Source organism: Typopeltis vanoorti, chromosome 17 (assembly GCF_054136105.1).
Source record: "Typopeltis vanoorti isolate ZY-2024b chromosome 17, IOZ_Tvanoo_1.0, whole genome shotgun sequence".
NCBI lineage: Eukaryota > Metazoa > Arthropoda > Arachnida > Uropygi > Thelyphonidae > Typopeltis > Typopeltis vanoorti.
In genome coordinates, this window is record NC_143565.1 from 70484724 (window position 1) to 70498929 (window position 14206).

The following is a 14206-nucleotide window of genomic DNA, read 5'->3' on the forward strand; positions in this document are numbered from 1 at the left end:
TCAAAATTGAAATGACGCTGAAAAAAATGTAATTGCATATCACGCTGTTTTGTCTATCCAAATTTGAAGCAGAATTTAAGAAAACGAACAGTGTAATATACACCTATGTTTCAGACTAAATATTTGGATAGATCAGTCTTTCTGAAACTTCAGATATCTATGTACCCTTTCTTTAATTTTCATTATTATCAATCAAAATATATTTCATTATAAATGTCTGTTTTATTTGAATTTAGATGTACATTTAAACAAAAAAAAAAGATTTATTTTTAATAGAACAAAATTTATAAAGATACTATATACCTTTACTTAATATAAATAATTTATCATCAATGAGAGGAGTGAAATTGCTTATTTCTATATCTGTTACATTGCTCTCTTTTGTGCATTTTATAAATCCAGTATTTAACAAATGATCCATACTTAAGAATTTGAAAGCTAAAAAAATTACCGTATTTAATATAACTCGCACTTTTTTTCCCAAAATTAAAGCTAAAAAATCGTGGTGTGAGATATATGTGGGGATTTTCGGGAAATAAAGTTTTCAGGAAAAAAAAAACTGAAAATGGGTTTGACTTACCAAGAAGCTTCTATTCTCCATCACTTCTTCTGTCCTTGAGAGCTGTTTCCTTGTGTGCAACGTCAAAATTATATACCCAAATAGAGACATCTTCTTTCCCATTATATCAAGCAAAAATTACCAGTAATTTAAGATATGTAATGAATAATCCTTGACAAATTACTAATAAGAAGTGAAAGATGTGCGCGATTGTAGGCCAGTCGAGAAAAAGCAGCTATTAAGAAGTCCATATGATTGGTGCGGTATTAACAAAAGATCGCACGACCCAAACAAAAAGCAACAATTGAATGGAAATGCTAATTCTCTTAAATCGATTTCCATAATATCTGAAATACATTCACTACATATTTCTTAGTTTTAACACGTTCATGACGGGGTAGTATCAAGCAAAACCTTATGTTGCACCAGCAACATGTGGTTTTGCTTGGGTCTATATAGCAGTTTCTTTTGGAGGGGAGATGTAATTCATTAGTTAGTGTTTATATTCCCAGTTGTCTGTAATCACACTATTTGTTGAGAAATATATTACACAGTCTGCAGATGTCTGTGAACCTTATTCAGTGTCATGTAACTATACTTATACAGTATAGTTACTCCACAACAGTAACTATACTGTTTCTGCAGTATAGTTACTGTTGTGGAGGGCGTATTGTTTACTGCAGGTAGCAAGGAGAATTCATGCATAATATAATATAATTTAATTTATATATATATATATATAGTAATTTGTAGTATTAACTCAGTACTGGGATATGTTCATTTTATATATACTGACTATAACTGAGAGTAGAATAACAATTAAATTTATTCAAAACGCAACATGTTTCATCGGATTGTCCGACTTCTTCAGGTGTGGGAACATAGAAAGCAAGTAAACACTATAAGAAACATCGTATCACTATAAAACAACTATTATAAAATTCAGTTAGCTTTGAACTGTAGCTACAATCCGTGTTGAAGTTCTATTGTTAAGTAGCTGCGTGCATCTGATTTCTTGCGTGTGCCAATATCGGATAGCAGAGCTGAAAGAGTCCAGTAGATTATAGCTAAGGTTATTATTTATGTGATGAGGGTCCATAACAATTTCCTTAGACTCTACTATGCGTTGCTCCACCTCGTCACGGCAGATATGAAGGTTTGAGGTTGTTGTCCAGTTTATCTCATGTTGACGGCCTTCATCATTTGTGTTTACTGAAAACAGTATATGGCTTGACAGGGCACCTGCTCTAGTTCTTTTGTAGGCAATGTCTCTCTGGTTCTCTTCTAGACGTAGGAGGATGGATTTTTCAGTTTGGCCATAGTATTCCATCCTCCTATGTCTAGAAGAGCACCAGAGAGAACATTGCCTACAAAAGAACTAGAGCAAGTGCCCTGTCAAGCCATATACTGTTTTCAGTAAACACAAATGATGAAGGCCGTCAACATGAGATAAACTGGACAACAACCTCAAATCTTCATATATGCCGTGACGAGGTGGAGCGACGCATAGTCGAGTCTAAGGAAATTGTTATGGACCCTCATCACATAAATAATAACCTTAGCTATAATCTACCGGACTCTTTCAGCTCTGCTATCCGATATTGGCACATGCGTGAAATCGGACGCATGCAGCTACTTAACAATAGAACTTCAACACGGACTGTAGCTACAGTTCAAAGCTAACTGAATTTTATAATAGTCGTTTTATAGTGATACGATGTTTCTTATAGTGTTTACTTGCTTTCTATGTTCCCACGCCTGAAGAAGTCGGACAATCGGATGAAACATGTTGCGTTTTGAATAAATTTAATTGTTATTCTAGTCTCGGTTATAGTCAGTACATATAAATATGAACATATATATATATATATATATATATATATAGACTATAAAAGTTAATGAAATTTACATCATATGATACTTTATGGGTTGTTTCCTTCAGTATCTAATAAGTGGGTTCTAAAATGTTTTAGTATGTATGACTATAATTTTTTATTAATAAAATATAATAAGCACATATTTAACTTCAATGGGAAATGGCACGGCACCTTTTTTTATTTGGTAAACTAAATGCTGTATTTTTGTAAAATATCTTGTTACCATAATATGACTGAGCGAGTGCCCTTATTAACACTCGGGAGCTCGCAGGGGTAATTTTGCAGCGTACGACACGGTATATCTGAGCGATACATTCATTACTAGTATGTGCTAATGGAAAAAAACATAAGGAAAAAACACTGTAAATATAATATAATACATGATGGTACAAATTAAGTGAATATTGATTCCAACATTATTTCATAGCTGAATATAGAAACTACAAGAGTTTTGGCGAATGCAAGCATAAGTATAGTGTAATCCAAAATGTACAACACCAGGCCGAAACTGGTGGAAACTAGTATGGGTAGTGGCCCTTCCCTTAATGCATAACATTATACACATCCGCAAGGAGATGTGTTTTGCATTATTGGAGATACTGAGATAGGAGTGATGTTCGCTTGCTCCACCTTTGCAATGAGTTGCCTGGTGTTGTACTACCTTACCCCAGTCCTGAAGATACTTTCAGGCGCAAACTTTGTTTGCTCACACTTGGATAAAGGATTAAACTAAATTTATTATAGTCTAACCAAGTGAAAAATAAACTTTCAACATCGTTCTCTAAATCCAGAGTAATTTGATAAAAAGGTGGCATACCGTTGACAACTCCTATAAGTAGAGATGACCTTGCTAATGCTTCTGCTTGGTATCTCCACTTGGGCCTGGCTCCCACTTGAAGAGACCTCAATAAAGGTCGAAACTAGTCTGGGTAGTGGCCCTTCCCTTAATGCATAGCATTATACATATCCGCAAGTAGATGTGTTTTGCATTATGGGAGATACTGAGATAGGAGTGATGTTAGCTTGCTCCACCTTTGCAACGAGTTATCTGGTGTTGTACTACCTTACCCCAGTCCTGAAGATACTTTCAGGCACAAACTTTGTTTGCTCACACTTGGATAATAAATTAAACTAAATTTATTATTAAAGCATAAGTAGTGCCTTACAGGCAACTTGTAGTAAAGATTGAGCAAGCCCCAGACCACTTTCCTTAGTATTTTCCATAAATGTAAAGCACATCTTCTAGAATCTAGAGGACATGTATGATAAATAAGCCTTTGGCTCTCTGTTTCAGTAATACATGATGGTTTATTTATTTCTGGTTACAATCTAGAAATTATTGAAACAAAGAAATATAAAGAATAAAAATTTTTGTTACAAAATAACGCAAACATCGATAATGAAAAAAAATAAAACTAAACAAATGCATTTAACATTAATTAATCAGAATCTTCAATATGACTGTCGTTACAGTCATCGCAAACAATATTGCTATGCTGAAAGCATAATACATTTTACGATGCTTGCAAAAATATTTTGATAAGCGACTCATTTTGGATGCATAGCACATAAAACATCTTTTTCTTTTTGTCGAGGGAGCCCTATCTATGTCATTAGAATTTCCTTCAAATTGTGTCTGAAATTAATGAAGTTTTAGGTGTAAAGGCCTGTTCACACCTGTAGAGATTTCTGAAAGCCTTTTTATTTGTTCTAACACTAACTGCATTACGAGATTTCTAATAAATATTCTGTGCCGTATTTTCACATTATTGTTCAGCATATGAATAAATTGAGCATTTATATTTGTGAGCTATACTGACATCGGAGCTTGCGATAATTTACTATCAAATTTCACAAACCTTTACAAAAAAAATGTGTTCAACCAAACTGATAGCGAAAAAAAAAGTGAAGAATATCACTCGTAACATACGCACCTGCAGCTAGTCATGACTTTCAACCTATACGATAAAATATCTATGTCAATTAGCAAGTATCTGTCAGATCTGCTGGGATCTCTGCAGGGTCAAATATCACAAATCTTTGCATAAACGTGTTAAACCAAACTGACAGCAACAAAAGTGCAAAATAGCACTTGTAATATACTCATGTGCAGCTACTCATGACTCTTCAACCTATACAACAGATAGGTTAAAGAATATTCATGTTAACAATTTTTAAAAAAATTTTTTTCTGCCTCCATTATAATTGTAACATAAACTCTTAAGTTTTCTGCCCTTTTACTTTTCCGCTTACGGTATTCACCCATTCTGCCCCTGCCTCGCGCCGGGTCTGGTGGGGATGATAATTGTTTTATATAATTTTAGTTTTCGACTTGTTGTGATTTTTTTATTTTTCCATATTTTATTTAGTTTATTCATGCTGGTCCAACCAAGGTTTAGCCTGTGTTTTACCGTTTCCATGTTGTTGAGGTTACTAGAAATGAGACTGCCAAGATAAACATATTTATTAACTTGTTCCAACGGATGATTTTCGAAATTTATAGAAATATTTTCTTCTTCTCTACCTATCTTCATTATTTTTGTTTTATGAAGATTTATTTTCATACCATAGGTTTTACGGGAGTCATTTAAGATATTAATAGTTTTTTCTAACTGTGATTTAAAGTCTGCTAGGATAATGATATCATCAGCATATTTGATGTGATTAATGTTGGTGCCATTGATTTTTAAACCTGGTTCATCAGCTATGGTTTTACAGACTTCTAGGAAGATAATAAAGAGTTGAGGTGAAAGAGGGCAACCCTGCATTACACCTTTCTAAACTCTGAAATCCTTGATTTTAATGTTTGTTTTAACAAAAGATTTAGTATCTCCATAATAATTCGTAATAAATGTTGAAATATCAGAATCCATTCGTACACTTTTTAAAATGGTTATCAATTTATTTCTATTAACTGAATCAAAGGCTTGCTTGAAATCTATAAAACAACAGTATATGGGCAGGTTGTATTCCCAATATTTTTCTGCTATATTATGCTAGAATATTACAATTTCTGCTAGAATGGAGAAATTGAAATTACTCCAGTATAAAGAATTTGGTTAAATAATTTCATTAAGTTAATGAAAATACCATACATAAGCATATATCTATAATAACAAAAATTAATTTATTTTTTATATTCAGCTCTTTTTTTTTTTTTTTTTTTTTTTTTTTTTTTTTTTTTTTTTAAATGGCATTCCTACCGAAGGCTGTAAATCTTTAGCACATTGGCACTGCGCTAAAGTTTGGGAATTTTTAAATATTTGGGAATCCTGTGCTTTCTTTCGTGCTACTTGAAAGTCTCAGATAAGCAGGATTGGGGAGGGTTCTCATATAGACAATGAAAAGCATCTGCCACCTAAAGTTATTTAAGCATCAGTACTACAGTGGGATTTAGCCTGCATAATATGTAAGTTTTTGTTATTATTATCAGAGCCATCCAGGGAGTTGAGGGCTCATCAAGCGAGGCCACACATCACCCGTACCACCTTCCAAACATTCTCTTAAACATTAATACCAAATGTTCTCATCACTTCAACAGTCAAACTGTTTCACTCACTCAGTGCTGAAAGATCTAACTCGCATTGTTTTCTTAACTACACACAATGTAACAAGGGGGGGGGGAGATAGAATATCATATGTAAAATAAATGTTATTTGTATAATTAAATGTACATAAATTTCTAAATACAGATAACCCTCGTATAACGCAATGTTAGGTTCCACAAAAATGCCGTGTTATATATAAATCGCATTATGCGAGACTCAGATCACATAGAAAAAGTAGGATTAGGTTCCAAAATCGTTTTTTTTTTTTTTTTAAGATTATATAAACAATGACATATCCAACAAAAAATATTTTTATTTAATTCAGGTAATTCATGTAAGTTAAGAAAACAAATAAACTATGAAACAAATACATAGTATAAAATTATAAAAAATTATAAATTGTACGTAAACTTCATTACACATAATACATAAATTTTTTAGGCAAAATAAAATAAAGTGCATATTTTAATCGTCATCACTCTCTTCAAAACTAACATTTCGTAGATGTTCTTTATTTACGAGTGGCCGGATGTCGTCATCACTTGAAATCTCTTTGACATCATTTGTATAATTCTCATTGCATACTTTGGTTGGTTTAGTTATCAAGAAGTCAGTAATGTTGGATCCTACTTCGTCTTAATCTGTACCTTGGATCCGACATGTTATTTACTACGATGTTCTTAACCTAAAAATAGTTGCTAGTTGGTTTCTAATTCAAATATAGAGAAAATTTATATTTAAAGACTGTGCCACTCTATATCTGAATTAGTTCAAGAATTGAAGAAAAATCAACCCTCAACTATTTCTCCTTAATATATATACTGGCCAAATATATTTGACTTACTTAATTTACCCGCTTTGGTTCGAATATTTTATGAATGGTGCAGTAAAAGAGATTCAGGCAAAATACAACTTTTGATTAACAAAAACAAACATTTAATATAAGCTATATAACACATACATAAATTCTACTTCTAATTTAAACAATAAAAACAAGTCAAACATTAAGCCAAGTCAATCACATTAGTTCAACCTTCCAAGCCTTCACATACACTTTCTCAGCTTCTGAGTTACAAAGTTCTTTCACATATATAAATATAATAGAACTTCCTATCTAATCAGTTTTCACACACTTCTCAGTCATGCTATAAGTTGAAAATATCGCCGGCACTAATAGTTGAAAATATCTCTCTAACAATTCTTAACTTCAACTCTCAATCACGAAGAGTTTCCACAGTTGAGGTTAGGTTAAGCGTAGCATAATTAACACTCAATTCTTCAAGCATTGAAATAATACACTAAGATAGTCCTTATCGGAAATAGTTCCTAGTACATCAAATACGTTGTGAGCAAACTTTTAAATTATTTTTATTTCACTTAAGAACACATCTACAAGACTTATCCACAGTTATAATTAAAACACTATCAATCGTGCTTCAGAAATCCAGACATCGACTGCAGGGTACTTCAACTATCCTTGTTACCACTCATAAACTAATTGAAACACTGTGCGGTTCTCCTTAGGGCAAATCGGAAATAAGCCGCAATTCTAGACCAACTGGGTTTATTCAGAATTCTTCCTTGAACGTCCAGCTTTTTCACATCAATTTCCCTTTTATTATTACTGCTGGCTTCACTTTCAGCTAACTATAAAATTCGTTACATTCTTGCTCACTTATAAAAATTATCCACTTAACTCCTACCCTTAAGAACCTTTTATTTACTTCTACTTCTTTATTTTATCACCCTGCTTCCTCTCACTTCCCAGTTTCCGTCCCAACTCTCTCTTGTTACCTCTTATATTTTTTTATTATTCTTTTTCCAGCCCTCGCTCTGTTCCACTCGCGCTCGTTTATTTCACGCGTTTCCGTGACAACAAATAAATGTAAACATTTTCGCTAACGTTACATAAGGTTATACCACTACATTCAGTTATTACATAACGTTAAACTTTCACAAACAAGAATAAATAGAATATTTGCATTTCAATAAATGCGTAGTTAAATTACAAATACAAGAGTTCTTATAATATTGACATAACAATAAATAAAATAGCTTAATAATATTTAATACAGAATCTTATTACTATTAACACATATCTTTGATTAAACAATTAAATATTAGATATAATTAAGGTAATTACATGATATCAAATTATAATTTAAGTTATTTACATTAAATAATATTTACAAATGTAGCCTTTGTGATGGAAGATCATGTTGGATTCTGAAGCAAATAATAATTACTCTAATATATACATAATCAGAATCCAACAGTAATAAGATCTTGCTTACCACTATGCTGCAATTTTTTTATTAAGTTCATAATACGGAGCTAAACAAATATCCAATTGTCTCGTGAATTTTCCGGAGCGCTCCATTGGGAGATCATTATCCATAAAATAACTTTCTTGCCAAGTCCAATCCTTCTGCTAATTTCTTTAAACTGAATTCTTTAACAGATTCATCACAATCAGAATCTTCAGCAGAACTTTCCACGCCATTTGATTCAACGTCATCTATTAATTGTACCGGTTCCTCCTCATTTAAATCTATTTCTCCATCAATTAATTCACTAATTTCGTTTTCAACCTTATCGCAAAAGTGCTCTAAATGGCCGTTACTATAAAAAAAAATTTTTTTTGTATAAAAAAAAATTTTTTTATAGTAACGGCCGTATAAATACTTTATACGGTAAACAATTGACGTAAATGTGTGCTCAGGAATATTTCCCCTAATATAAATTTGCTACTTATAACTACATTTGCGATACGGGAAGACGCAAATTTAATGAAGATAAAATTTGGTTTTTAAGTCGTGCGTTGAAAAACATATAAAAAGATAAAGGGTTACTACAGTTTGTAGACCATCTTATATCGAAACTGCGTTGTGTAAGTACTGCATTCAACAAGGGTTACTACAATTTGTAGACTGCATTGTTTAAGTACCACATCATATGAGGGTTACCTGTATATAGTTTTAAATGATCAGTAATTCATTATTCTGCTAATCAGACTTCAATCACACCTCTCACTCCCTGAATGATAACAAGAGCAAGCGTGAATTTCAAGACTAGCATTCACCCCTGATTGTTCTCCTTGGTCATCATCAATAATTTGACTTTATTATGAACATTCCTATCAAAGTAACTGCAATAAATTATTCCTTATAGAAACTAAATTTCATGCTTATATCATTTATCTGATTTCACACAGCATGTGTGAAAAAAATATAAAAAATCATATTACTCCTAATGCCAAAAAAATGTTTGAAGGCATTTTCATTTGTGTCTCATGATAATATTCTTATCATGAGACATCCTTAAAAATTTTTAAGATGTCTCTTGTAACATAGTGCTTTCACAAAATAATGTAGACAGTGTTTCTCAAACTTCAGGTATCTTCATACTCCTTAAATTTTCATTATTACCAAGTACCCCCTTATGAAATAATAAATAAATGAAATATATTTCATTGTAAATGTCTATTTTATTTCAATTTATATGTAAGCGAATATGGAGTTTGAGTTGAAATGCTAATTCTCTTCAACCGAATTCCATAATATCTGAAACACATTCACTATATAGGTATGTATTTCTTAGTTTTAAATGTTCATGACGGAGTGGTGTCAAGCTCTTGTAACATAGTGCTTTCTTGTACCCCCAGGGGTATGCGTACCACACTTCGAAACACTGATGTAGACTATCAGATATATATATATATTATTTTATTTTTTTAAAAAAGCATTTTTTTTCACTTTGAAGGCATTTTTTTTTCTTTTGTGCTTTTAATTTCCAAAAAAAAATATATATATATATATATAAAAAATCATATTACTCCTAATGCCAAGAAAACATATAAAAAAGAATGAAAATTCATTACATTGGATTAAAAAATATAAACTCTTCTCCCACTCTCCACTATCTCCATGCTTGGTTATATAATTAGGAACATGGCACACATTATTCTTCAAAAGGATGCTGTAAGGTTCATTTTACATATTTTCAGACTACAAAATGGTACTTAATAACTCAAACCTGCTTTGTACCCTTAGATCTTATCACTAGTTCAAGTTGGGAAAAATCTCTTAGTCATTTGTATTACATATGACAACCAGTTATCCTCCTTCCAGTTTTAAATATGCTAATATACCCTGTCCCTTATAAATGGAAAATTGTTAATCATGATAATATTCTTATCATGAGATGTCCATAAAAACATTTAAGGATGTCTCTTGTAACATAGTGCTTTCACAAAATAATGCAGATTATCAGATATATATATATATACATTATTTTATTTTATTTTTTTAAAAAAAGCAATTTTTTGCACTTTGAAAGCCTTTTCTTTTCTTTTTCATTTGTGCTTTTAATTTCCATCTTAAAATGTAAAGTTCTATAATAAATTTAGTTTAATCCTTTATCCAAGTGTAAGCAAACAAAGTTTACGCCTGAAGTATCTTTAGGACTGAGACAACTCGTAGTAAAGGTGGACCAAGCTCTCATCACTCCTTGTCTCAGTATCTCCCATAATGCAAAGCACATCTCCTTGCAGACATGACTGGGTCTGGCTCCCACTGACGAGACCTCAATAAAGGTCGAAACCAGTCTGGGTAGTGGCCCTTCCCTTAATGCATAGCATTATACAAGGGCTGTTCAATAAGTAATAAGATTAATTTTACTGTTGCGAAACCACTCATCACAATTTTAATTTCTTTGAAATAAAGAAATGTTGCTGTCTGTATTAACAAAAGAGGTCGATAGATGGCGTATACGGGCTGATGTGCCAGAGTGTCACGTGACTAAACACAAGCTTGTTTCGGCACGCCTACGAACCTCGACCAGTTGTCGAAATGGAAGCATCCTTGGAACAGCGTTATGCAATTAAATTTTGTGTGCGTTTGCAAAAATCGGCATCGGACACTTTTAACATGATACACGAAGCTTTTCACGATGAAGCAATGTCGAGGGCAAGTGTTTTTCGCTGGCATAAAACTTTTAAGGAAGGAAGGCAAAATGTGGAAGATGTTGAACGTGGGGGAAGACCTTCAATGTCCATCACAGAGACAATGATCAACACAGCAGCGATTATCATCAAAGAAGATCGCAGAATTACAGTATGCCAGCTGCATGTTGTCCTGAATATTTCTGTGGGAAGTGTTCACTCATTTGGGACTGAAACATGTTTGCGCACGATGGATTCCCAAACTCTTGACACTGGAGCAAATGCAGCATCGAGTGGATGTGTGCACAGAATGGAAAGAAAGACTGGAACAAGATGGCGACAACTTCTTAAGCTTGTCCAATGCCGATTTTTGCAAATGCACACAAAATTGAATCGCTCGTAAGCGCGCCGAAACAAGCTTGCGTTTAGTCACGTGACACTCTGGCACATCAGCCCATACACGCCATCTATCAACCTCTTTTGTTAATACAGACAGCAACAAAGAAATTAATATTGTGATGAGTGGTTTTGCGACAGTAAAATTAGTTTTATTACTTATTGAGCAGCCTACGTACATGTCCCCAAGGAGATGTGCTTTGCATTATGGGAGATATTGAGACAAGGAGTGATGAGTGCTTGGTCCACCTTTACTACAAGTTGCCTGAGTCCTGAAGATACTTCATGCGCAAAATTTGTTTGCTTATACTTGGATAAAGGATTAAACTAAATTTATTATAGTCTAACCAAGTGAAAAATAAACTTCCAATGCCAAAATGGAAAATTCTTTTGTACTTTTGTACACCACCTTAACATCAGTTTTTATAAAAATTCTTTCTCTGTTGTTTTGAAATCTAAGCAGTTCAGATGAAGCTGATCTAGAAAGTTTTAATTTTTATTTTCTGTACTAAATCTATTATAGAAGTGCTTTCATTTTTATATTTTAGAGCAAGTATCGAATTCACATATTTCCTAAAATTGTAAAAATAGATTACTTGTTTTGGAACAGGTGGCTAACATCATTGCTTTAAGGTAGCTATTCGTTTATATTGTAATTTTATCATGAATGTTTTCTTAAGTTTTCCAGAAGTGCTTCCATCAGGAGAGCAAGTATTAATGCAGGGAAGATCTGATTTAGCAGGTTTGCACAACTTCATAATGATGAGTTGAAATTTTTGAAAACCTATTCTAGTTTTAAAATTGTAAACATTATCAGTGCAGTATCTTTTTTTTTTTTTGCTATGGAAAAGAAAAAAAAAATTAAATAATATACCTATCTCTCTAACATACACCATAATCTTGTATTGTATTGTATTGTCTTATATTAAAAAAAAAAAATAATATCTCAAAATATTTAAAATATTGAAATATTTTAAATATTGTTTGTTAAGAAAAATTTCGCTTAAATTAAGGGGATAAAAATCCCTTATTATTTTACAGCCAGTATACGAAACTCTGAGATCGAAAACTACAATCTAAGAGTTTCATGTCGAAGAATACTGGCTCTAAAATAATAAGACATTTTTATCCTCTTAATTTAAAATAGTTTTTAATTATAATTAAACATTTATATGAGGTCTTCATGTTATACATTTATTCATTTGTGATGTAACAGTTTAACCTTCTCTGTAGTAGAGTTATGATTAACTGATCTTTAGTTAACTAAAATTCTGTTTGTAAATCATTGCAACGAATTCAAGAAATCTAGTGTGTGTGTGTTATGTAACAGTTTAAGTTCTGGTACAACACCAGTAATAAATGGTGTTGTACCAGTCAATTAACACACTAATCCATTTACAGGCTTATTAATTGAAAATTCATCATTTGAAGGTCAGATAATTGAGAGATCATAGTGTAAATGTTTTTCCTATTGTTTTATACATTAGTCATATTTTCAGTTATTCAACCACCTTGATTCTGCATGATTGGATTTTCACACATCTACTGCATTTATCATATAAGTTACCATAAGATATATGTAAAATTATATAACTTATACTTAAAAAATAATGGAACAGTGTGAATTATACTTGATTAAATGTTTACAGGTTTTTTTGATAGCCAAAAATGGTAAAGTTAATCCATCAATAATGACACTGGAATCATCATGTTATTCTATATAGTCAACTCTCTCTCTAGTAGACACTTCATAATCAGTTCATTTACTACAACAAACTGTTTTGATCAAAGTGCAACGTTAAACAACTATAATGGATTCTTTTTTTGATCCTTGTTGCAGAATTGACTGTATATTTATAAGTTTTTGCATATTTATCAGCATACATTTGTAACTTGATCTTTTTTAACAATATATATATATATATATAGAGAGAGAGAGAGATTTTTTTTAATCGAGTGGGAAAAGGCAGAAATTACATAAATTACACAATTTCATGAAACACTGTCCTATCTTGTTGTTAAAATAATTTTAGTTGGAATATCAGTATAATGTAAAATGCATTAAAATTTACTAACATCCTCAGTAAACAAGTGTTGAAAATACTTTTCTTTTTTTTTTGTTTTGTTTTGTAATAGATTTAATTTTTTTTTTTTCTTTCCCTCGTATTTAATATTCAGGTGGAAGCTGCTCTTACAACAGATCCAGAAAGTAATGAACTTCTAAAATTAAAGAAGGATCTTGAAGTAAGTTTTAAAGAGTATTAAAAACATAATGCTGGTTGTATATGACTAATGTAATAATTGAAGCAATCAATAATGATTGAGAGATAGTTTATGTGACTTTTACAGAAATCTGTAACAATCAGAAATAGCTTTTTTTTTTTTTTTAAATTATAGTTTATAGTAGCTAAACAATTTATGTACTTTTATGACAAATTATATGTATGCACATCACCTTAAATAATGCAAAATAATTTTTTTTTCCGAATTCTAAATTCATAATAAATTTGTGGTTTATAATATAAAATCATATAGTTATTTTTGTAAAAAAACATTCTAATAGTTTGCTGAAGTATAAAAGTAACTTACCTGTGGAGTACCAGATAAATGATGTTTGAAATTTAGCCGCATTTGTCGGGATATGTTTATCTCAAACTTCTTCAGTTAAGATGCTAAAAGAGTCACTAGATCCTGTTGGAGAATCTCTATGATTATTATCAGAACTGTGAAGTGCAAATAAAGTATGTCTTGAATGCCATCTGATTGGGACTTAAAACAGGTTGTTTAGCCACAGATGGACAAGCCATGATGTATTCTCCAACAACCACAACCTGAAACCCAACAGATTACTTTGCTCTTGATCCCACTCCACACAGCATTTATT

The 14206-nt window shown here is 31.8% G+C and overlaps 1 protein-coding gene across 1 annotated transcript in view; it reads left to right on the plus strand.

Annotated features, from left to right (window-relative positions):
• Positions 1 to 14206, plus strand: part of Spf30 (survival of motor neuron-related-splicing factor 30) — an 85431-nt gene that overhangs the window by 17495 nt on the left and 53730 nt on the right. Inside the window, exon 2 of the mRNA XM_090407722.1 lies at positions 13501 to 13566. Within this exon, the coding sequence (XP_090263848.1) occupies positions 13501 to 13566 (66 nt within the window). The remainder of the gene's footprint in view (positions 1 to 13500; positions 13567 to 14206) is intronic.